This window comes from Neolamprologus brichardi, chromosome 8 (genome assembly GCF_056152115.1).
Source record: "Neolamprologus brichardi isolate AB-2024 chromosome 8, ASM5615211v1, whole genome shotgun sequence".
NCBI classification, from domain to species: Eukaryota; Metazoa; Chordata; class Actinopteri; order Cichliformes; family Cichlidae; genus Neolamprologus; species Neolamprologus brichardi.
In genome coordinates this window covers 9,856,213-9,881,144 of record NC_142111.1, presented here as the reverse complement: position 1 = coordinate 9,881,144, position 24,932 = coordinate 9,856,213, and the positions used below count along the sequence as shown (strand labels likewise).

Here is a 24,932-nt window from a genome sequence, read left to right as displayed (position 1 = left end):
TAGCACACCATGTCACAAAGCTCAGATAATCTCAAACCGCTTTCTTGAGCATCACAATGAGTTCACTGTCCTCAAATGGACTCCACAGTCACCAGATCTCAGTATAACATAGCATGAAGCTCTCATGTCAGTATGGACCAAAATCCCTAAGGAATGTTCACCTTGTTAAATCTATGCCATGAAGAATTAAGGCAGTTCTGAAGGCAAACCCACAACTAACAAGGTGTAACTAATGAAGTGGAAGGTGAGTGTTTAGTGCATATAAATTTGTTATAATGTTATTTACTGCAACTGTGCTTTTCCTATGTACATTGTTTGTATTACAAGAGTGGGTCAGCATATTTAGAAAGCCTCCCCATACACATGTTACTCCCAAAGTCGGTTGCCATGACTTTAACAGCTTTAACCAGATGTTCATGTCTCTCACTTTATTGTTCACCTATGTTAAAGCTGCTGTTTGTACATCACCCTCCAGAAAGACTTTCAAAAACCTGAGTTCAAACCTGAGAGAAAGAAGCTGTATGCAACATTAAATGTACTGACACATCATGTGCCTTACCTTCTCTTGGTTACAGTAGTTGCCTCTAGTCTATCCTGATTCATGAAGCAACATCACTGGACAACCTGAGGGGACAGGAGAGGGCCACTCTCATTTCCTGGTTCTGAACCCTTGGTAATTATCTTGGTGTGCCCAGAGGCCCCAGGAGAGAATGAATGACAGTAATGTTGTGTTTAAAAAAAAAAAACAGAATAGAGAAGTATAACAGATATAAAGATCTAATAGAAACACATGCTATGAAATATCACATTTATTTAGTTCTGCTCTTTCATAGGGATCATTATCTTCTGCCTCTCTGTGCACCCCATACAGGTGGATGATTATTAAGCAATTGGCCCTAATGGGTTTAATAAATTGATTACACAAAACACAACGCAACACATAATCCACATTGTTTCATTGTTAATTGCTGGTGTGTTTGGAGATAGTAGCTTGTGTTTATCTCATGATTATGTAGCTGAAAGGTATTGGTGGTGTTGAGAGAATTTTAAAAATTTAGTTTGAAAAAATAATAAGCATCTGAAAATAATACTTCTAAAAACTATGTGCCATTTTCAAAATTAGATAAGTTGTCAATACAGGGCTCTTTCATAGTGAAAGTATCTACATCCAGGTAATCCTGAGAGACTTTGAGCACCACAAACTAAACACTAGTGAGTCCCATTATAATGGGATTACTCAATAGCTTACATAGAAGAAAAATAAGAGTCAGCAAAACTGGGTCTGTCCCGGCAGTGAAGTCATGAGAACAGACACAGAGCTGTGACTTCAGTCTCTCTGGTCTCCCCAGGGGTAAACTCAAATCTCTCAGTACCCTCCACTAATGCAGCTCTCCACTATGTAGAAGGCAGAGGGGATAAGATCACTCTGCCCAAATTCACCGCTGCACACACACACCTCACAACTTCACAATCTCTCCAACCTTCACCTACCAAGACAACGCCAGGACGCATGGATCATCTCTTGCTGGCTGGCACAGGGCCGTCCCAGGACACAGACTTCGCTCTATCAGGACACCGTCTCCAGTGTCAGGCAGAATAAGGGTCTTTGTAGTCATAAACTCAATACAGGATATTCCCTAACAGAAGTAGTTGGGTGGTTTTGATATAGAGAACAGTATCCCTTTTAGCATGAAATACAACTGAGTTCAAAAGTTAAAAGGAGATAGAGAAACCCCTGCCTGAGTAGAATTGTTTTAAATACCAGTGCCACTTTCAGCATTGTTCTGAATATATTTTCTTCTTGAGCATGTGCTTTGTGAGTAACCAGATTGTTTATTTATTTAAATCTAAATAAAGGAGCCATTTCCACATGTGCTCATAGTTTATTCCACCCTTGTTTCTTTCTGGCTTTCTAAGAGTGTGAGCTGTTGTAAAGACACATGTCATGTTTTGCTTATTTTCCACCTCAACATTCTGACATAATAAACAAAATCCTGCTGAAAGGGACTGGACTGGCACACACAAAAGAGGTACACCAAGGTAGTGAATCACACAGCTGAATGAGGTGGTTATGTAAGACAACAATGCATTTCACTGTATGCATGGATGAAATAATCAAACAAAATAAATGAAACTTAGTTATATCAGGTATAGCTTATGTCATCATTTTACAGCTAAAAGTACAAGAAAAAATCAGTTAACGTGGAAACAAATAACACCAGTTGTTACTAAGTTAAGTTTGGGTTTAGTTTAGGATTGTTATGTCATAAAAAAGCAATAATAATAACACCTACACATGTGGGGCTGCTGAAATTTATAAGTAAATACATCATTGGTCTGGAAAACTGCAAGTGTATTAGAAAATTTTGTTCTAAAAAATACCTAAAGCAAAAGCACTTATTAGCCATAAGGATTCATTTCAGAATATCACCAAATCAATATTGTGTAAACAAGTTTAATATGGTAGTTGTAGCTAGTTTTACTTGGTCTTCATACTGCTGAGTAAACTAAACCTAGCTAAAATCTCCAATAAATGAGGTGGTGTATAAAGTCCTGTATTTTCCTCCAAAATTTAAAGGACTAGAAACAAAAAGTTGCATAACACAAAAATACTAAGTCATGCCTCTGCAAGAACTATACTTTCCTTCATTTTCACTAACAAACAAAATGACACTGCAAACGGCTAACAAGACATCACAGGGGTCAGGCTAAAATAGCTGTTTATATTAGAAAATGATTCAGTTCTTTGGTTTCATGTTTTACCCTTAGCTGGAAGGCACAACAACATTTTTGCTGCCTTCATTTCCTTATGTATAGAAAGGGGAATAAATACTGTGGTCGAGCTATGATTCTTACCTTTGTAAACAGCGACATCTGCTGCTAGTCGAGCGGAGCTCTGCCGGTATTCCCCTTCAACCAATCCGCGCGAAGAATACTGAAACGTCAGGAGGTTAACCAATGAACGGGTATGTCTTTCAAAACAAAAACGTCGCTTCTTGCGTTGTGAAGCTGGGGTCCTATAAACAAATGTATTTTAGCGTAAGCTTCTAAAAACTCAAAGCGTCAGGTAGGTATCAGATTTAGCACCGCTTTAAGACTCGTTTTGTTGTTGATTTATTGTGAAAACTTTGTTTTCTGTATCCGACGGGAGAAGTTTTCTTTAACTATTTTATTAGCAAATAGCATGAGCTAACGTAGCTAGGAAATAGTGTGAAATAAGCTTGAGTGTTACAGCGTAAAAACGAACAGTGACTGAATGGTGGCCATTTTTATTGATTTCTTCCCCCGCCAGGATGAAGATGGTCAATTTGAAGCAAGCGATTCTGCAGGCTTGGAAAGATCGTTGGAGTGACTACCAGTGGGCCATCAACATAAAGAAAAACTTCCCAAAGGGAGTAACATGGGACTATCTCAACCTTGCAGGTTGGTAGTAGTCTGTTTAAGTATACCGGTTCTTGTGTTTTCTAAAGTTGCTCTAACTGTTCCTTGTATATAATTCAGAGGCTTTGATGGAGCAGGCGATGATTGGACCATCCCCTAACCCGCTCATCTTGTCTTATCTCAAATATGCCATAAGTTCACAGGTGAGATAAAGCACTGTTGTATTTAACAAAAAAAAAAAAGCAAATGAAAACGTGTGAAACTGAGAAGGTTCTCTAACCTTGTTGGTTGTTTTGCATGTTGTGATTTGTCTCCTCTCTTGCCATAGATGGTGTCTTATTCCAGTGTGCTTATGGCTATCAGCAAGGTAGTTTTCTGCATGACAATACTCAATGCAAAATTATTTTTACTATAAGAAAATGTGAATGATCTTAATACTTGTCTTTTCTGTGACAGTTTGATGATTTTTCCCGGGAGCTCTGTGTCAAGTCACTGTTAGAAATAATGGACATGTTCTGCCATCGCCTTAGGTATGTTAAGTGTTTCTAATGCATCTGCATGAATCTAATTCACGTCTTTTAAAATTCTGATGGATGCAGAAATGTTTTTTAGAACCAAGGTTTGCAGAAGAGCATCTGTAAATGCACAACACATCAAACAACACGACAAACCATAAAGCCGATGAGATCCAGCCCTGTACTAGCAAGGTGTACCTAATAAAGGGACCAGTGAGTGTGTATCTTGCTTAAAATGTCACTGCTTCTTGTCTCTTATTGATCCAGCTGTCACGGAAAAACAGAGGAATGCATCGGGCTTTGTCGGGCTCTGCTGGCAGTGGTAGTGTGGCTGCTGCAGGGCTGCGCATGGTACTGTGAGAAGCTCAGAGAACTGGGTCCATCAGCCAGCACAGAGACCAGTCTTGGAGCCTGCCAGGAAAGGCTCCAGAGTCTGATGAACAGCACCAAGAACAGAGCTTTGGTCCACATTGCCAGATTGGAGGACCAAGGTATAGAAGTGTGTGTGGGTATTTGTTTACACACGGGGTTGTGCTCAGTGAAGTCTGGCTGTAATCTGCTGATGTATCAGTACATCTATATAGTGTATAAATTACCAGAGGCTCTATTAACATGCTCTCAAAAGTTTATTTGCCTTTTAATATTAAGTAATTCTAAGGCAAACACCTGCATATGTGTGGAATCTGGCAATTGTCAAACTTACTGGCAGTCAGCCATAGTGATTCAAAAATCTCACTTAAGCTAAAACTGTCATTTTTGGCCAAATCTTGAATGTGTGTTTTTGTGCCGAGCGTGGCATCTAAACACTGTTTCTGCTGCTGCTTTTCCTCCACAGGTTCCTGGAGCAATGTAGAGCAAGCTGTGCTTAATTTGACAGATGGTCTTAGTAGTGTGACTAACTCAAAACTGCATACTAAATTAGAGGAGAGCTTGTCACTAGTAAAAAGGTGAGGCTGACATGTTAATAATGAGCAAATGATCCTAATGTGACAATAGTTTCAAGCGTCCCATCTGACTTCTTTGTGCCGATTTCTTCACTCTCTTCTTCAGTATTCCCCTGATGCTGTCTGAGCAGAGTGACCCTCCAGTTTATGCCTCTTTTCCATCAGTTCATGCCTTCATCATGCTGGAAGGGACTATGAATTTGACAGGAGAGATACAGCCACTGGTGGAGCAGTTAATGATGATCAAAAGAATGCAGGTGAATATTAAGCTGTGAAAAAAAACCTGTAAAAATTTAGACTGACAGATTTTATAAGACAAAGGAATTTCATTACACACAAAAAAGAAAATGTTCAGCTTTTGGCCAAAGTATTACGCAGCCTTTCCTGGTGAGGTTTTGTGTGATGCAAATTGAATCTTTCTGTTCCCATCAGAGAATCCCTGCTCCCCTTTTTGTCCTGGAGATATGGAAAGCTTGCTTCACTGGCCTCATTGAGTCACCAGAGGGCACAGAGGAGCTTAAATGGACTGCTTTTACTTTCCTTAAGGTTAGATCCACTTCAACGAGGAAAACTTGGTCTTCTGTTGTCTTTTTGTCTGCCTTTTGCTGCTTTTACTTGTTGTTTATATCACTGACTGCTTCCTTGACTCTGTTTGTTGTGGATTTTTATTGTAGTTTAGAGAAGGAATAGTGTGCAAAATTTTGTGCGGTGATTTTTAAATCTCCCCTCTGAGCCGTCTGCATGAAACTGATTTGGTAGTAATATTACTGTCTACACTTCACAGAAATCAGATGAAATTAACTTGTGATTTCTTCATCTCAGATCCCACAAGTTCTACTCCGACTAAAGAAATATCCTCAGAGTGACAGAGGACAGGTAAAGTAAATGCCTGACCGATCTTTGTATTGGAAGTTAACACCTAGATATTGAGCGCTGGGTGTGTAATGTCATAAACTGTCTTTGTCACTTTCAAACGTTGCAAACGTTTTTCCCAGGATTTCATGGAGGATGTGAACATAGCATTTCAGTACTTACTTAAGCTTACGCCACTCCTGGACAAAGCAGATCAGAGATGCAAGTAAGTGTTCGTAAATGTCACTGGAGATGCTCCTGATCTCATAATAAGATTATATAGATAAGACAAGCAGCTAAAGCTACTAAGCCTGGTTCTGCCGTAGGCTTCTTCCTGTTAAATGGGAGTTTTTCCTTCCCAGTGTCGCCAAGTGCTTGCCCATAGGAGGTCATCTGATTTTTAGGGTTTCTCTGTATTACTGCAGGGGTCTTTACCTTATACTATAAAGCACCGTGAGGTGACTGTTTTTGTGATTTGACATTATATAATTGAGTTGAACTGAAATGGCAGTAATTAAATATGTCTTTTATATTCAGGTACTGCTGTCTGTGACATTGTTAAAGCGGCTATTATTAGAATTATTACCCATCTTCCATTTACCATCTTGTATTCTAATAGTATAGCTGTTTATGTTTAGCTGTATATACCAAGTTCAACGATGCTTCCAATTTTTTATTTTTTTCCCTTTTGCTTCTTTACGTAGCTGCGATTGCCTTGGAATGCTCCTGACAGAGTGTAATAAACTCGGGCTGCTGTCGGATTCAAATACAGTTAACCTCACATCAAAGCGGTATGGGTTTCTCTGCTATCAGAAAACATGTGATTATGGATATTTTAGGACAAAGATTACCTATATTTCTTCTTTTTTTTTAATTTTAATTATATTGATGAGAAATGAGAATGGAATTTTATCCACTATATTCATGTCATTTCCCCCAATACCTCCATCCTATCCCCATCCTCTTCCCGTCCCTTTTTATCCTTCTCCCCCTGCAAATTTGATTCAGGACCGAGGACAGGGAGTTCGCCCCCAGGCTAAAGACCGCAGAAAATGCTAACATCCAGCCTAACCCAGGCCTCATCCTGAGGGCGGAGCCCACTGTTACCAATATTCTCAAGGTAGCACCCCATAACCATGTTTGAATTGTGCATGTTTTTAATTCATATATATCAAAATGCAGATGTAGTGTTGGCCATTGACAGAAGTGCCAAAGAAGGTTCAGAGAATCATGTATATGATTGTAAAAGTGATCCACAACCAATGAGACCTAATGTCTGAAAATATCAGAATCAATGTGTTTTAAAGGTCACAACATTACAACAGGTTAGTGTTTTAAAAAAAAAAATACAAGTTTAAGTTTTCCATTTTTGTTCATTAGACAGTAGATGCAGACCACTCTAAGTCTCCTGAGGGTCTGCTCGGTGTTCTTGGCCACATGTTGTCTGGGAAGAGCCTAGATCTGCTCCTGGCTGCAGCAGCAGCCACTGGGAAACTCAAATCCTTTGCCCGGAAGTTCATTAAGTGAGTAAATTACGCTTTTGAACTTTTAGTAACAAGAACTTTGTAAGACCGGCAATGTTCAAGTGTTGGGAGATTATGTGCAACGTCATCTTGAACGTGAAGTTTTCGTGTGTTACTGTGTAATGTTTCGTCCCCCTGTTTTGTTCCAGGCTTAATGAGTTTCCCAAGCACATCAGCGGGGAAGGATGTGAGTTCAAATACAGGAGTGACATGTTCCGAATAGGGAATTTCTTCTTTCATTCACACGATCTTTCAGTGGGATACTAACACTGTGGATGTTCTCCTCCTTTCCGTTAGCCAAGTCTGCATCTGTACGGGCTCTGCTCTTCGACATCTCCTTCCTCATGCTCTGCCACGTGGTGCAGACATATGGATCTGAGGTTAGTTCAGTTTGACAAAGTTCAAGTGCACAAAAACAGCCCAGGAATGGCTTTATTGCAGCTCGCTGGACGGCTTTGGAAAATGTAACAGAAGGCTTTCTGTTTTCACAACTTTTAAAACTTTTACTACTGATAAAGACATCGCCCATCGTCATTCATACTGCACTGTTATAATTAGGTAATAGATGTGTATGAAATTTTTTTTTCACTGCATACTATAGAAATTACTTTATTTATATATAATTTTACTGTTTAAAAAACCTGTTTTTGTGAATTAACAAAAGCTTTTATACTTACAGGGCAATATTCACACAGAGCTGCCAACAATTCCAATGTCACTTTACACATCTCTTACAGTTTAAGCACAAAGAGTTTTTAAATTTAATTTAATTTTAGAATTTCTTTAATTTACAACTGCAACATTTCTTTATCTTGACAAAATATTTTTTTTAAAAAAGAGAATTTTTCCTTTTTCTTTTATTAAGAGATCTCAGGAGTTAAATGTGTAGTTAAACTTCTTTATGCTGACAGAGGGGGATTTCTCTGGTAAAATAAAAATGAGTTTTATGTCGTTGAAAATTCAAGTCTTAACTATGTTAATTGTGGACAGACTTACTTTGCCTCTGTATTAAGCAACAAGGCTTTTTTGCATATTAAAATATTCTATAAAGGTATTTGCTAGCGTTAAAAAGGGAGAAAAGTGTGGTGGTCACCTCAAAATAATAAACAGTAGAGATATTGTCTTTTTGAGGAGACTGTGATCAGCTGACTTTTGTCCAGGTGATCCTGTCAGACCCCAGTCCTTCAGGAGAGACGCCCTTCTTCGAAACTTGGCTGCAGACATGTATGCCTGAAGAGGGCAAGACTCTGAACCCAGAAAACCCCTGCTTCAGACCCGAGCCTGGGAAAGTGGAGAGCCTGGTGACCCTGCTGAACAACTCATCAGAGATGAAACTAGTGTGAGTGAAATCTGTAAATGAATCATTTACAGTCAGTGCAGATGTTGCCTGGCATTGCTGCGATCTGTTGGTGTTGTCCAGAGAAGACATGCTGGTTCAGCGTATATACCGTGACAACGTCATTATCAAGATCATGAAGAAGAAATTGGACGAGTTCTTTAGATCTTTTCTTTAGATGGTGGCATACTCAACCCCGTCATGAAGTTGCTTAACACCCTGAACTTCATTTACATGCCTGAATAACAATTACGATAGACGTAGAAGAGCACAGTTTTTTACTGTACTGTATTTTTGTTCGACATAAATGTTTCTGATTTTAACTTGCACTTATTTAGTGTTTAGAAATGTCTTAAACGTGGCCAGCAATGCTCTGAATGTGTGGTTTTTTTCCTAACCTTGTGACAGGCAGGTGAAATGGCATGAGATCTGCCTTAGCATTCCAGCGGCCATACTGGAAGTCTTGAATGCATGGGAGAATGGTGTGCTTTCTGTAGAGGCGGTCCAGGTTTGTCTAGCTTCACTATTTTTCCTTCCTGTGGGTAATAAAGATTTCTTGTGGTTTCCTAAGTATCTCATGTCTGTGAAGGTTCTCAGTCATCCAGGTGATCGTAGTCAAAGGAGCTTGCAAAGAAAAGCGTCTTAAAGAAGTCCAGACGCTTTTCTTTGCAAGCTCCTTTGACTAAGTATCTCATATGATTTTGAGGTTTCAACCCCTCACACCCTTGTATTTTGTTGAGTCATGGCTTGACATTTTCCACTGAATATTTCGAGATTACTTGAGTAAAAAAAAAAGCTGTGAAAACGCGCATCATTAGTGACGTCTAATAGGTGTAGCCAACTTGTCACTTCTTCCCTATTCCTTTCAACTTTGTTTTCTAATGCAAAGTGGGAGGATGCCCATTTTAGTCAGAATTCGACCGTCTCTAACCCTTCCTTCTCTTCATTCTGCTAATCACATCCTTCCTCTTTCCTGGGTGCTGCCATTGCAAGCGTAGAAGATTACTGACAATATCAAGGGCAAAGTGTGCAGCATGGCCATCTGTGCGGTGGCATGGTTGGTAGCCCATGTCCGGATGCTTGGAAGGGATGAGAGGGAGAAGCCCCAGACTATGATCCGGCAGCTTGTAACGCCACTTTATGGGGAGAACACTCTGCAGTTTTACAATGAACGGTACAAACGCATAAAGAGCACATCCACACCAAATTCTGAGAAATTTCCTTGTTCTGGATTCAGTTTGATTCAGCGTCTCTCATCACCCGAGTTAAAAGTAACATCATTTTCTTCCACAATCTCACCAGCGTGATCATAATGAGCTCCATCATGGAGCACATGTGTGCCGACGTCTTCCAACAGACGGGTGCCACCCTGCGGTCCCCAGTGGAGGGCCAGGAGCCGATCCCCTACCGCAACCTGCTGCCACCCAAAGAACCCATCCACATGGCCCTCAGCAAGCAGTTCCAGGCAGTGCTGCGTAAAGGCTGGGTGGACAGCCGAGCTCTGCATCTGTTCGAGAGTCTTCTCAACATGGGAGGTGTCTTCTGGTTCACTAACAATCTGGTCAAGGTACGGGGATAAAAGGTCTGATGGCTTATGCAGTGACCATCGACAACACTATCGATCTTTAAAGGCGAATTATTTTTATTTTATTTTTTTAACTTGGAAGATTTTCTTTATTGGCTTCCTTGATCTATTACAATTTTTCTTGAGCAACCTTTAGCCAGAAACATAGTTAAATGTTGAAATTTAAGCAGAAAAAGTGAGAACATCGAGCCAGAACAAAGATGTTAGTGAAACCAATGTGGTTACATTAGGTAAAGAAAAGCTTTGCATGCATTAATTTCCTCATAAAATGTTGACAAATATGTGATATATTTATGTACTTGTTTTTTACCCAAGCCTGTAGCTGTTTCTTTGCACGTCATTGACCTTAAATAGTGTTAGTAGGAGTCCGTGTTGTCGGTTGTGCAAACATTTGTGCATAAAACACTGTTGACATTATTCCGCTGCACTAATGGTCACTAATCTCATTTTATTCAAATCAATGGCCAGTTTGTGAAACCATGAAACTGTTTCTTAACACAGGAACTGTTAAAGGAGACACGGCAGGAGTGGGCCAATCGAGTGGTAGAGTTACTCTACAGCATCTTCTGCTTGGACACCCAGCAGATCACCCTCACGCTGCTAGGTACCATACTGCCCAATCTACTCACAGACTCCGCCCACTGGCGCAGCCTGGCAGACCCACCTGGAAAGGCACTGGCCAAGTAAGAGAAGCTTAATATCCCAAGGGCAGCAGTCGCTGTGGCGTTTTTGACTTCCGGTTTTGACTTTTGTCTCTGGATGTCCCCTCAGGCTGTCTGTGTGGTGCGCACTCAGCTCTTACTCCTCTCACCACAAAGGTTCTTTCTCAGCTCGCCAGCGCAAAAGGCAGAGAGAAGATATTGAGGTAAAGAAGTTCTTTAAAAATAAAAATTTTAAAACTTGGTAAAATTAGAACGTGTTTTCTGTAAGAGGACGTGTTTGAGTGTAGAAATACTGACATGATTCCTTTATTATTCCCTACAGGACTACAACAGCCTCTTTCCCTTGGATGACACTCAACCATCTAAACTCATGCGGCTGCTCAGCTCCAACGAGGATGAACCTGTAGCCCTTTCCAGTCCAGGTTAGGCCCCTTTGTGCCTGGATTTGAATACACCGTTAAATGATAAAGTCTGTGGTTTACAAATGTCTGTCTGCTAGTCTGAGCTGAGGATGATAATGGTGGTAATACCAGAGAGTTTCAGAACTGTAACAGCAAGTTACTTCTAGTAAGCACTGCTTTGTAAACTGGTCTTCCTCCTCATTAATTATCCTTCAAGTGCATTGGCTGCCAGCAGGTTCTAACTTGAACGCTGCCATCCAGTGCGTCTTGCTTTGAGCGATTGTGCAGTTAGCATACCCCCTTCATCCTGCTATTCACATGACTTAAAGTAATGAGCATTTATATTAACTGCTTTGGAAACTTTCCCTGGTTTAGTTTTACACAGAAACCCCCACACAGGATGTCAAACTTCAGTGTGTTGCATGACTTAGGAAAAAAATGCTTTGATGTTAAGACTGAAAGTGACACTGGTTTTCTTGCTACGTAAAGTCAATCATTTAGAAACCGTTCATCAACGCCGGATGCCTCACTTTATAGACTTTTTAAAATTTTATTATGAATAAAATACATCTTTTAGCGCAAGGAGAAAGAAACGTTTATTTTCCATGTTAAGAAAAAAATCAATTAATTAATTTTGTTAAAAAAGTCATCTTTTCATTTTTAGTATCATTGAATTCCAGGAATTATGATTATGATGTAAGATGGCAGTGGAAACCAACCGTCAACAGATCCTTAACTTCCTTTTTCACATCCTCTAGATTTTTAAATGTTTTTTTTGGAGGGGGGAATAAAATTTCCTCGAATGACTAAATTAGTAGAACGAAAATGAAACTTGTCAACTCATCCATCACATCTTCCTTGTCTTCTGTACAGGAGACCGGTCTATGAGCAGCTCTCTATCTGCCTCACAGCTCCACACTGTCAACATGAGGGACCCCCTCAACCGAGTCCTGGGTGAGAATTTTACCAGCATCTCTCTTCTCTCATCCCCATCTCTTTCATAAAAATGTCTAAATTACGATGAACAAATTCAAGAAAAATCCTGAATTAACTAATCAGGGAAACGATTTGATGTGAAACTGGAGAGGCTGGTATGTTGCTGTGATTAAAGCCACAAGATCTCCCATTCTGAAGGCCCAATGGGACGTCATCCAGCCCTTGAATATGTTTGCGAGGCCAAACACAGAGCTAAGACACTCATTATTTTCATGTAAAGTGAATTTTAGTGTGATTTTTTTTTTTTTTTTTTAAATCAAAGTCACGCTAAAAGAAATGTCTGACATTACTGAGAATTATATTTTGCATATTTAAAGTTAGCAAGAATGCTATATGTTATATGAATGTGAGTTTTTAAAATTTGCATGATTTTTTTTAAAAATATATTAGAAAGAACTTGCCTCTGCAAAACGCCACAATAGATTTTAGACCAAAACATTGTAATTAAAGTGCAAAAGCTTTAAGTGTTCGTTTAAGTGATTTAACAAAAGTATTACATCAACTGCTTAGGAATTGCAACCATTTTTATTCATAATGCCCGTTTTCTGAGGCTTGGAAATAATTGGATATTTACTGAAAAGCAGATTCATGACTAGGTGAGGCCTGTTTCCTCTTTATATCATGACACACTAACAGTTTATAATATCTGTAGTTGATTCCATCTGTTGAACTTGTATTTGGTGTCTTATCACTGGAGCTTTCATAATGAAGTCCAAAGAGATGCAAGCAGAGAAGACTTTCATTAGACTAACAGAAATCAAAACAAAACTTAGAGAGACGGTGAAAAAAAAAAAGCATGAAGTGGTCAACTCAGCAAAACCAAACAGTGTTAAAGACCACAGAAGAAAACAAAAGTGCATGATCACAGAATTATTTCCTTTAAGCATATAACCACAGCAAAAACACATTGAGGGTGTAGGCGTAGCATTTAAAGGTCTACCATCAAGAGACACCTTCGTCAATGGAAAATTTGTTGATGGTGTGACTGCTGATGGAAGTAGCAGGATGAAGTGTTAAGTGCATGGGGCTGTGCTGCCTCTCAGAATCAGCCAAAGTCTGCAAAACTGATTAGTCAGCATTTCACGATGCAAATGGATAATGACCCAAAGCATGCTGAAAAAAAAACAGCCCAAGAGTTTCTCGAGGCAAAGAAGCGGGATCTTCTTCAGCGGCCAAGTCAGTCAACCCAAGTGAGCACTGCAGAGAGACCCACTAATAAGCGGCAATTGAAGGTGCTTGCGGCAATCAGTATAGTTAACTTTATGTTAGTTTGTCCAATTACCTTTGAGCACCTGAAAATGGGGCCCATATATTAAAATGGCTGTAATTCCTAAATGTTTAATGCACTACTTGTGTTAAGCTCTTTAAATTCAAAGTGAAAATCTTCTTTCCAGTCAAGTATTTCAGATTATTTGGCTGAAAATCCACTGTGGTGTTATAAAAAGGCACAAAAAAAGGGTTATCATCCAAACTTTCACGGGCCAAACGGTAAACATGACAATAATTAAAATACCCCGTCTGTCTGGGTTTCTGGGGTGGGACCACCTTGGGTCAACCGCCTTCCGTGTATGCTCGTTTAAATTAAGATCTGGGGAGACTGGGGTTCTTAGGCTTTTTGTTATTTACTCGAACCTTTGTCAAGCAGTTTCTGCAGTGTGGCAGAGTGCAATGTGCTGCTTTGGGAAACTGCTGTCATCAGGGAGTGCCATTACAACAAATGAAAGCGCTTGATCAGCAATAACATTTAGAAAGTTGATTGGGTTCATCTGGACGTAGCCTTTTTTGTTAGATGCTCTCCTGATGAACAGTTTTCCTTACCTGGATGATTAAACATGCATCAAAACATTTAGATGGGTGGTTCATGCCAAAGAATGCTAACACCCAGCCCAGCAGTGCACTGCAGCAAGAGGACGACTCATCTTGTCAGTGGTGTTGATATTGGGGATGATATGATTTGGGATATAAAATAATTCAGCAGGGTAGTACTTACTATCTGTTCTCTTTCTTTTAGCCAACCTTTTTCTCCTCATTTCCTCCATCCTTGGCTCAAAGATGGCTGGACCTCACACCCAGTTTGTGCAGAGCTTCATGGAGGAGTGTGTTGAGTGTCTGGAGCAGGGAAGCCGTGGGAGCATCCTGCAGTTCATGCCTTTTACAATGGTGAGTTATGAGCTGTGAGGGGAGAGGCCAGACAGGTGGAGATAAAGGAGGGAGAAGGATGACTGCTTCTTTAGATATTATCGGAAAGGGTTCAGGAATCCTGCTTACAAGTGTTCTACTGCCTTTAAAGACTGAGTGTTCTGATAAGATCAAGAGGGAGTCTGAAGGTCACAGCACAGATGCTTCTTGCATTTGCAAGAGATATTAATCACTCCTACAAGCTTTGAAATGTTAGGGTTGCCACATTTTCAAAACATGTGCAGAGTTTGAAATGGAATAAAATGCCAAGAACAAACCAGAATTGATAACAGAAAGGAGAAAAAATGAGTAATGGACAAAAAATGGTAAATGGCCTGTATTTGTATAGCGCTTTACACATTCAGTCATCCACCCATTCACATTCACACACTGGTGATGGCAAGCTACATTGTAGCCACAGCCATCCTGGGGCGCACTGACAGGCAAGACAGAGGCAACTTAGCTGATTTAGTGGAACATCTTTTTCTAGTTCTGAGAAAAAGTATTTTTTAATTCATTTCTTTTGTTCTAGTTACATTTTACCATGAGTGTCCCATGAAAATCAGATCAAGGGTCAGGAACACACCCACTCAAAAAGGAATGACAATTAGCCTTGAGCAACACAATAAAATTCTTACTGTTTCTTGGGAAATACCGCCTCTCAGAATAACAGTTAATTTTCTTTTTTTTTCTGCACATTTAGGTTTACGAGTTGGTGAAGCTGCCCGCTCTGGCCAAACCTAAAGTTGTGCTTGCAATCACTGACCTGACTCTGCCGCTGGGGAGACGTGTAGCTGCCAAAGCCATCTCTGCTCTGTGAGGCTCGGGTTTAAATTTACCTCCGAAATAAATCGAGGCATCGACGGATTTATCTTCTGTTGGTGGGCAACAAAAGCGCAGCAGAGGGCTGAAAACAGTTTGCAAGAGCTCTGGACTCACATTGTTTTGATATTCTTTTATATATTTTTTTTCACGCTTGTAAATAATTTTGGAATAAATAAAGAAATCAGACAGAAAATCTTTTTTGCTTGCCTGTGTTTATTGGTTGCATTTGTTTTGTGATTTTTTTGTGACACATCATGGTGATATGGCACCTCTGTGTTTTTTGAGTTTCGGTAACATGACGTGTGGCCACTGTCGTTGTTGTCCCTTGAGTCAGAATGATCACATGCTAGCCAGCCCAACACATGACACCATACACAAGGCACTGTGGGTCATCTCTTGTCACAGTCATACACCGCTTGCAACACTTCTTAAAGGACATCCGTCTGGTTCAGTAGCGGAAATAATGACAGCAAAGTCCTCATTTCACCCTTTGTTGCACTTCTCTATTACAATAGTAACTTCACTGGAAGTTCAGGTTTAATTTTATTGTTTTGTATAATTATGCATGTTTTTTCACAAAGAGGTACAAATGTTTGTCAGAATTTTTTTTTTTTCATTTAAAAAAATAAAATACATACATTATTATTATTATTTAAATAAAAATACAAAAATATAAAATTTTACTCATGTTCTGCTGTTGGTATCGATTAACGTGCCACCAACACCTTAAATCAACTGTCAAATACCTTAATGTACTGCTTTACAGAGCATTAGTCAATTGTGTTAACATTTCCTTAGTTTTAAACTGTGAAAATAAATAGTCTGGTCCAGTTCTGTTAATAAATATATAAATATGAAATGCAAATACAAAAATAAATAATGCTTTCACAGATCAATAAATACCATAACGTACATTTTGGACATGAGCCAAAAGCAAAGTATGACACTTTTTGGTCAGGACTCTGTCTCCACCTCTGTGCTGCGGTCCAGAGTCCTGAGGAAGCGGACCAGGTCCTGAATGTAAGACTGGAGGTCCACCAGAGACAGGTGTGCTGCCACCTGAAATTCATAATATGCTGGTAGATTTAAGGGCGCGGAGGGTTTGGTGGGGTGGGGTGAACCTTGTGGCTGGACAATTTTTAACATCTAAAAAAGCAAAACAAAGAAAATGATTTTAAGCATTAAGAAGATGCAACATGCAAAAACTATTTGTCAGACTGGATGTAATTTAGAAAAATTCTACCTCTTTGATCTGAATGGCGAGGTCTCTTACATCAGCCATTAGCTCTGTGACTTTATCTTTGTTTGCCAGCCAGGGGTAGTTTTTGAGGGAGCTCAGCAAGGCCCGGTACGTCTGCAGACCCTCATAGAGCTGTCTCAAACCGTCCTCCTTATGGAAGAGAGAGAGAGAGAAAAACAAACTGGTCATCATGCCTGCTTTTAGACTCTCGAAGCATGATGACAGTTCACTCTCAAAGAATGCTTACCAAAGAGATGTTTTCTGACAGGGCTTTGATATGAGGAGCAGAGGGGATGCCAAGGCTGGACCTCATGATCTCAAACTGCGCATTATCTGTGGAGTTCAGCTGCAGAGTCTACGATAAAAGAAATAACTTCAAATTGTTAAGGATGTATAGCAGCGAGGAATTCCAGTGAAGGCAACAGCAGATCGTTAAATTAAAGCACTAAAATGTCACATCCTAAAAACTAGACCAGAAATATTTGTCCTGTGTTCTTACAAGATGCTCCTTACGCTGACAGCACTTTATCAAACACAAGTCATGACGCAGAAGCTTTAAAGAAATCAGGCAAAACTGCATTAGTGTGTCTCACCTCCGTCTTAATGCAGGATTTGTGTGTTTCGGGGATAGAGAGAAGGATCTTCTCTGTCAACAGCTTGCAGTTCTGTACAATCTTTTGAAATTCCGGACCTTCAACAAGTGCGCTTCTTTCCGGCAGAGGTGCGCTGAGGGCGAACGTGGCCATGTAGCAAGAAATGGCGAAAACTGCAAAAAAGAGAAGCAAACAAAACAAAAATTAAAAAAAAAAAAAGAAGCTCAAGGCATCAGCGGCATAACATAGAAACAACCCCCGTTATTCATCCAGTATGCTGTGTGGAGGCAGAGAACAAAAGGCAGAACAAAGCCTCCTCTCAACCGGTCCTCTCTGCTGCAGATTTGGGCATGTCCCCCCTTGGGGCTAAATATGTGCAGCAGTTGAGAACAGCCCGTGTAATGTGAAGCCTGAGCCAAAAGTAACTGCAGTAGATCAGCATGGTGGAAAAGAAAGCCCGAGCAGATGTTTTAAAAAGCACCAGATGTTAACACAGAATAAAAGCCCTATTAATGAATCAAAACATCTGGTGCTTCTAAAGCAAACCTGCTTTTCTATCAGTCAGAGATGTCTGCTTGTCCAAAGGCTGATCCTTTGAATTTTTCTTGTAGCTTCCTCTACAGACTCTACAGAGTGTTTTCGCTCTCTGGGGACGATCAGCAGAGAGGAGAAATCAGTATTCTGTAAGGATTGCCTCACTACTCACCAGTCAGAATGTGCATGGCCTCTGCTAGGGAATGCCTTAAAGTATTGACCTCTAGTGAACACCATCAATGATTTATGGTACGCTTATATATGTAAAGCTGGACTGTGTGGAGGAAATTCCCCCAATTACTCATCCGATGGTGTTTCCATTAAAAATGTACACGTTTGCACTTTAAAAAAAAAAAAAAAATTACAAATTATTGGGCCCAATAAGTGAGTAGTAATTTAATCAAGTTCACATTAAAATTATGGCTTGTTTTTTTGTTTTTTTTAGCATTTGTAGCATTTTAGCAATAATAATAATAATAATAATAATAATAATAATAATGATGATGATGATGATAATGACAATAATAATAATAAGTATTATTATTACTATTATTAATATTATTAACAATAATAATAATAAATCTGGGGAGAAATAGGAACAAAATAAAACAAAAAATAAATAAATAAAACACTTGTTTTAAAAAATATGAAAAATGTTTGAGTCACATTCAAATATAAAATAACTAAATTGAAAAACGGACACAATATCAAATAAATAAATAAAAAAAAACCCAATAATAACAGTAATAATTAAAAAGTAAATTTAAAAAGTCGTAATGAAACTTCTTAAATGGATGGACCTGATTTTTATTTTTTTATTTATTTATTCATTTATTTATTTATTGTAACAAAATATTTTTTTTTAAAAAAGAGAGAAAAAAGAAATTTGACAGTTAAGTCATACAATTCCAGAATTACGTTTTAGGAAGTGAAATTTCCTCAATTACTGTCGTCCTACAGATTGTGCAAAACCGTCATATAGTAAAATGTAAAGGAAAGAAAGAAGGAAACGGAAATGAAAAAGAATTCAGTGAATTATTGTCTTTTGAAACACTGGATTTTTGGGCTGAATGTGTTCTTTTGTTTTCTAATGTTGTCAGTCGTCATTTTGCCTGTTAGTCCATTGAGTCATCTGATGACGTACTTTTTTTAAATCTATTAATAGACTGAAACATGCGACATCTCATCCCAGGATCAAACAGCTCCCCTGTCAATAAGGGAGCAGCCGAAAAGTAGCTGCCTAATCTGTCAAGAGATGAAGTCACCTCAATCTCGTATATCTACACGTAGCTGCACCCCCACACTGTAAACGTTGTTTTTAGATTTTTATTTATTTTATTTTTTTTACTGTGGTTCCTGTTGCGGTATTAAGGATGATCAAAGTTTTTCCTCTTGTCATTCACACAGCTGCCCACTGATTTGGGGTTAGTGACATCACCGGATTTTGCCTCGAAGGGAAAAGGCTTACAACAGATACAACAGTCCCCCCTGGTGGGCTCGTCTTAGTATATGTATTGAACACTTGCCATGCAAATTATCACGATTCAATACGTTCTCCACATTAAAGGCTACAGTTATGGAATTTAATGCACTTAATTCCAGTGAGTGTGGGATCTATCTAATTATAATAATCATATATATCTCATCGTTTTTTCTTCTTCTTTATTATTTATTTATTTATTTTACAAGCTATTTCAACTGTACACTATGTCCCTAAGTAGTGATATTTACATGATGGGGTGTGGAGGAGGAGAAGGTCCAGTAAGTGCTGGGGGTCATGTAGCATCTGGGAGTTGCAGGTGAAGAGAAGGATTTTATAGGAGACACTGGAGTCGACTGGGAGCCAGTGGAGGTGCATATGGGTGGGTTTCAGAAGTTATCAGGACTGAGAGAGGGTAAGAAGTCTGTCAGCTGAGTTCTGAACACACTACAGTCTCTCTGGGGCTTTGTTGAGCAGACCTAACAGCACACCAGTGCAGGAGTCTAGCCAGGAAGTGATGAAGAAAGGACTGAGGGTTTCATCTGCATAGTCTGATGGGTGTCTGGAAATGTTCCTCAGGTGGTAGAAGGCTTTTATGTGAGTGTTAATTGTATCATGTATTATTTTAGTGTTTTTGTTTGTTTGTTTGTTTGTTTTATTGCCAACCTGTTCCGTAAATACATGTTTATCCTTTATTTAAGAGTGCTAAAGGTGGATCTGGTCACCTCTTCCTCTGAAGTCATCATGGCATGATGATAAAGTTCTTCTGAATTAATCATGATTACAGCATTAGGAATTAATTTCAAGTCATTACTGGCTTGGGTTTTAGTCTATTACATGATCTGCAGACCTGACCACAAAAAAGGCAGGAACATTATTATAACTCATGAATCATTAAGATTTGATGTAGCAAGGCATGTGTGAGATACAGTTACCTCATGTACATTTCAGCTCTATCACAAGATCTTATGTTAAGTCATGATTAAAGTCATACTTCCTGTATCCTTACTTCAGACTGTTGTTTGCACAATCAGACAATAAAAGGTACAATTATTGGTCAGTTTCATTGCCTTAGTTATCAGGTGTGACTTGAAAACATGTCTAAACATCTTAATCAGAGTGTAATCACCTCGCAGGTCAGTCCTGTGTCTCCTCTGTAGCCGTCGATAGGATCGGTTCTCTTACCGCTCTAACATGAGGCACTTGATCAGTCGGCGTAGCTCTGATATGTGGCCATGCTTGATGGGTTGTGAAATAAAGCTGTCAAATCTGATCCCTGAAATCTACACTGCTCTGATCTCCAATCATTCCTCTCCGTGAAAGGAGGCATTCATTCACTGCTGTAATCTCTCTCTACGGCCCAGCAGCGACCTTGTTGGAAACATGATTTGGTTGTAACAGAGGAACAATGTGCTGGCCCTGCACTGGGCTAAGCAGAGAAGGGTTGAACAGTCGTGCCCTGCGTAATGGAAGAGGATAGATACCTGATGCATGAGTTGATTACACTTTGTATAATATGTCAGTTGTGCCTGAAAGCCTTGTGGTGTGGTGAACTTTGAATTATGTTGACAAATGCTCAGCTCTTATTGTAAACGTTGGATCCACGGATGAATCTGGACATACTGTGGCAGTTAACATGGAATTTTAATTGGCATGTGAGGACATGAAACAGATAGTTCTACCTTAAATGCCTTGAAACCCCTCCAGAAAATGATTAAAGGGCACGATTACTAGGGGTGGGTTTTGATTATCTATCTATTGATTAAAATTGATTCTGGCTTGGATAACGCGATATCGATTCATTAAAATCCTGAATCGATTTTTTTATATAAATTTATTTTGCCCGAAAAGCCAGAATCTCAGGTTAAACCTCACAAAATTTCAAGCTAAAACGGTAAATGAGAGCAGGTACACGGATTCTGCACAAAGACGTAAACACAAAGCGCGGACCCGCCGACGCATCAGAATCAGTGAGATGTCGCCTTTCTCACCCGACAGCACGGGCACGGTCGGGGCTGAAAGTCGACAGCTCGCTGATTCTGATGTTTCGGCCCTTTTTGCGCCGATTCTGAAGCTGCAGGTTTTATCTCTCTCCGAACAATATTGACTGAACCAGCAGCAAAAGAAGATCCAAACTAAGCTTCACATAAACATCGTCATGAGTTCCCTCTGGCTTTCGCTGTTTTGCTTCAACCACGATAAAATCACACTTCATCCACAACTCTCTCTCTATACTTCAAGAACAGTTTCCCGCCTAAAAATCTGTTTTCTGCATTATTCGCTTGCTTATTACACAAGGCTACCGCTGTTTACAGCGCTGTCGGCCGCTGTTTTTTTTTCTTTTACTTACTTACGAAAAGAAAGCCTCATTTCTGTTGTTCAATAGGCTACTGAACAAATTTAAACTTTTTAAAATTATGCAAAATCGCAAAACGCTTAGCTGTGTCTCTAATCATACCACTGTAACTTTGCTCTGCTTCATGTCAGCAGCATCAGGTAATGTTCATATGTTGATTAATGGATTTCTTTCATTTTTGATCTACTGCAGAATATTTTTTATAAAACCCAGGCCCAGGCTGTCCTGATCACGTTTTTCTGTTTAATCCTCAGTTACTTTGACACAAAGGCATCTGCTGTGATTCTTACACCTTTGATAAAGTCTTGCAAGTGTCAGCTTTCTTTTTTATAGATATAAAAATATGGAAATGCATATGCATGCAGATGCATGATCTGAATTATAATATTTCTGACTCTCTGAGGCAAAATTTCCCTGATTCAAATCGAATCAAATCGAACTGAATCAAATCGTGAATCGAATCGATTCGGGACCTTTTCAATTCAATCAATTCTAGAAATCAGTGACGATACCCAGCCCTAACGATTACCATAAAATGTACAAATAGTTAAAGGAATTAAAGGAAAGGGGTTTTCTTAATATTTTAGTCTTATTCCTGGGTTTGGAGAGCTCTTCTGAATGTAATGATCCTTAAAACAGAATCATTCGCCACTGTGCTGAAAATCCTCATCTGTTTCTGTATTTGTTTTTTCCACTAAAGCTAAGGCCTGTGCACTGATTTTCTATAAAGACAGTTGTGTTTAACCAGTCGATACCGGTAACTGCTTACAAAAGCCAGTTTTAAAGATTTTCATTTCATGTGGATTGAGAAAGATGGTTTGCATCATTCGTTTTACATGGAATCTCAGCCCATCTGGGTAGATATGCGTTGAAACTAACGAGGTAGGTTCCTCAGAAAAAAGATGTCTGAAGAGGAAAAAATCATGTTGGGGAAGTGTTTTAGTGTCAGTCACGTCACAGACATGGTGACTATGATATAACTAGTAATTCCATGACTTTGTCATGACAAAATGTGTAGCTGTCTGTACACACGAACTATGAGGATTTGGTCTATGACTTCCTGTTATTGCATAGACCACAAGTCATTTGTCATTTGTTAATCTCCATCCTGCAAATGAACCATTCGCTTTTCATTATGTTTTGTTGGGCAAAAAAGAGAAATAAATGTGTTACATCTAATTTGCATTTACATGTCAAACAAGAGCATTCAGAGAGCCCAACTCTCCCTGAAGGACCCGATTTCACCTCTTTAAATCAGTTCGAGCTGATAACCAACGGGATGATAAACAACAATTTATATTCGATGATTGTAACCAAAACCTGTATGAACTTCATCACTAGGACCAAGTTTGTGTCATCAACACAGATAAACCCAGTTTTTTTCCATTTGGTTGTGGTTGGCCCAATCTACAAAAGGTTTTAATGAGCTAGTTTATATAGGTTAAAGTTGAAATAAAGAACATAATCCAAGGCTCTGGTAGTGGGAGAGGGGGTCATCTGCAAATCAGAAGGTTGCTGGTTTGATCCCTGGCTGTTCTAGTCTGCAGGCTAAATAGCCCTGGTCAAGAAACTAACCACTGCTTGCTCTCCGATGCATCCATCATAGTATGAATGTGTGTGAATGTTAGATAGAAAGCACTTACATAGAAAAGGCGTGTGTGAATTGGCGAATAAGGCAAGCTGTATAAACCACTTTGAGTGCTCAGAATGGAAAAACGCTATACAGCAGGGGTAGGCAACCTTTCAGATGGTGAGTGCCATTTAAAATTTCCTCAGAAGTCAGTGTGCCATATGATTGCATTAGCAATAAATTTAATAACGCTCTATATGAACAGTTACATAATATATAGAACCACTTTATAGAATTATATTTGTTTGCAGATGTTGGCAGCTATCAGTGAATAGTTATCAGCTATTTTGAAACAAAAAAAAGACACTTTTTATCCATAACAGCAAATGAACTGTACAACAGAAAATACAAATGCTATTTATGGTCACTCATGTGAGAGAAAATCTGCTCACACAGATATGTAGAGCCAAATACTGTCAATAAGGCCTCTGCAATGTTCTGAAGACAGTTAAACTTGTCAGGTAGTGATGTCCAGCAGGTGAAAATGCAAGTTCCATGAACACGCACAGCTGTGGATTCCAGCTGCTTCGATGTTGCATTAACTGGCATTAACTCAGCCAGTTAATGCGAGACAAATCCAGCTGCTCATTAAAGATTTCTGGTTTGTTCAGAAAATAAAACATTGGTCCATACACCTGAAAGTCCCAAAAATACATTCTGTCTCGAGTCTACGGATGTATCCGTGTATCTCTGTGGTGCTGATGCTGTGCTGAGCGGAAAGCTGCTGAAGCTTTTGAAGTGTCGGAATGTGGAAAGCTAACAACGTCCCTCTCACCGGTAGGCTAAGTTATTTTTAGCCAATTACAAGTTGAATCTGGTCGTTGGGTTGTTGGCTAAGATACCGTCATTAAGAAGCGGCACAACTAATGTGTCTATGCGAGCTGGTTTGCGATGTGCACCGCTGGCGCGGCCATTTATTTTTTGATGCACCTTCTCAGATTAATTCACTGCATGTCGTGCCCAGGGCTGGACTGAGACAAAAAAAACAGCCCGGGCATTTTGACTAGAGACCGGCCCACCAGGTATTAAAGCCATAAAGCCTTTGAATTAAAACAAATGCTGTTGTGACAGTGATGTACACTGTCTTGTTGGTATATGTATGATTTCTATACATTTTATGTCAGATAAAAACTTTGGTTGTAAGCTTCAGATAATTATTTAATAACAGCCAGACATTTTAAATGAGAATAAGAAAGTATTTCTTTGTGCCCCCCTTTCCCTGTTAATGCCCTACCTGGCCCCCCTGGCAAAACTTTGCTAGACCCGCCCCTGCACAGTAACCAGCTGTCAGCTACTTAGAAAAGGATGCTGGTGTTATTTGTCTCTCAGAAACAGTTCATAACTTTCCTTCAACTGATTCATGTCACCTAAAAGGTAAACCTGTTTCTCCATCACCTGTTCAGCTCTGATGATTCAGTAAGGACATCTCCTGGTTTCATCTTCATGTTTCCCTCTCACCACATATCCAAACCAACATCATGACCAGCAGCTTTTACAGCTGTGGCTCCAGCAAACATAAGCTGATACTAGAAATTAATATTAAATAAATTATAATAACAGCTGATCAAGCTTAAACGTGCTGCTGTTTAGCGCGACATCCGGCGGTTTCCTCTTTCAGGCGCAAAGTGGGCGATAAACAAACAAGAGAGAAAAGCCGATCAGCTGATCACTGATCAGTTTCATGATTGAAGTAGAAACAGGAGAGGGAGGGGGAGAGAATGAGAGAAGAAGAGGCAGCTGTGCAGCGTAACAACAGAATAAATCCAGCTTTATGTCTTTTTCCATCCTAGACAAACTGCGTCCCTTCTCAGCTCAACACGAAATGCGTAATAATTTCTCTGAATGCGGGAGGATTCATCTTTTTACGGGACGGTTGGCAACTCTACTAACCTTATGAATAA

At 39.5% G+C, this 24,932-nt stretch overlaps 2 protein-coding genes and 1 long non-coding RNA gene across 4 annotated transcripts; 1 reads left to right on the top strand and 2 right to left on the bottom strand.

Annotated features, from left to right (window-relative positions):
* Nucleotides 1-557: 557 nt before the first annotated feature.
* Nucleotides 558-2,895, bottom strand: LOC148101738 (uncharacterized). Its single transcript, XR_015719420.1, has 3 exons — nucleotides 2,857-2,895; nucleotides 1,492-1,637; nucleotides 558-624 (listed from the first exon to the last, which is right to left on the bottom strand). It is a non-coding gene; the product is annotated as an uncharacterized LOC148101738 (long non-coding RNA).
* A 75-nt stretch (nucleotides 2,896-2,970) lies between these two features.
* med24 (mediator complex subunit 24) lies at nucleotides 2,971-15,391 on the top strand. 2 transcript variants are annotated; one of them, XM_006801008.3, is made up of 26 exons: nucleotides 2,971-3,067; nucleotides 3,293-3,423; nucleotides 3,502-3,584; nucleotides 3,710-3,748; nucleotides 3,838-3,911; nucleotides 4,164-4,387; nucleotides 4,732-4,843; nucleotides 4,947-5,097; nucleotides 5,273-5,386; nucleotides 5,663-5,716; nucleotides 5,836-5,918; nucleotides 6,397-6,483; nucleotides 6,713-6,812; nucleotides 7,073-7,215; nucleotides 7,365-7,402; nucleotides 7,513-7,595; nucleotides 8,376-8,554; nucleotides 8,960-9,059; nucleotides 9,550-9,725; nucleotides 9,854-10,118; nucleotides 10,638-10,819; nucleotides 10,908-11,001; nucleotides 11,121-11,220; nucleotides 12,073-12,153; nucleotides 14,207-14,355; nucleotides 15,077-15,391. In XM_006801008.3, the coding sequence occupies exons 2-26, from the start codon at nucleotides 3,294-3,296 to the stop codon at nucleotides 15,191-15,193; spliced, it is 2,958 nt and encodes a 985-aa protein (XP_006801071.1). In that variant the 5' UTR covers nucleotides 2,971-3,067; nucleotide 3,293; the 3' UTR covers nucleotides 15,194-15,391. The 2 variants fall into 2 exon arrangements, with proteins under 2 accessions (XP_006801071.1, XP_035768069.1); XM_035912176.2 differs by having other exon boundaries at nucleotides 6,701-6,812.
* A 6-nt stretch (nucleotides 15,392-15,397) lies between these two features.
* csf3a (colony stimulating factor 3 (granulocyte) a) lies at nucleotides 15,398-17,586 on the bottom strand. Its single transcript, XM_087845390.1, has 4 exons — nucleotides 17,032-17,586; nucleotides 16,686-16,793; nucleotides 16,442-16,588; nucleotides 15,398-16,344 (listed from the first exon to the last, which is right to left on the bottom strand). The coding sequence occupies exons 1-4, from the start codon at nucleotides 17,182-17,184 to the stop codon at nucleotides 16,153-16,155; spliced, it is 600 nt and encodes a 199-aa protein (XP_087701516.1). The 5' UTR covers nucleotides 17,185-17,586; the 3' UTR covers nucleotides 15,398-16,152.
* Between the last annotated feature and the right edge of the window lie 7,346 nt (nucleotides 17,587-24,932).

Coding starts and splice junctions, on each gene's coding strand:
- med24 (XM_035912176.2), top strand. CDS start 3,294: ATGAAGATGGTCAATTTGAAGCAAGCGATTCTGCAGGCTTGGAAAGAT. Junction 5,717..5,835: donor CTCAGAGTGACAGAGGACAG/GTAAAGTAAATG, acceptor CGTTTTTCCCAG/GATTTCATGGAGGATGTGAA. Junction 9,726..9,853: donor CTGCAGTTTTACAATGAACG/GTACAAACGCAT, acceptor CAATCTCACCAG/CGTGATCATAATGAGCTCCA.
- csf3a (XM_087845390.1), bottom strand. CDS start 17,184: ATGGCCACGTTCGCCCTCAGCGCACCTCTGCCGGAAAGAAGCGCACTT. Junction 16,589..16,685: donor TGTCAGAAAACATCTCTTTG/GTAAGCATTCTT, acceptor CTCTTCCATAAG/GAGGACGGTTTGAGACAGCT. Junction 16,345..16,441: donor TCGCCATTCAGATCAAAGAG/GTAGAATTTTTC, acceptor TTGCTTTTTTAG/ATGTTAAAAATTGTCCAGCC.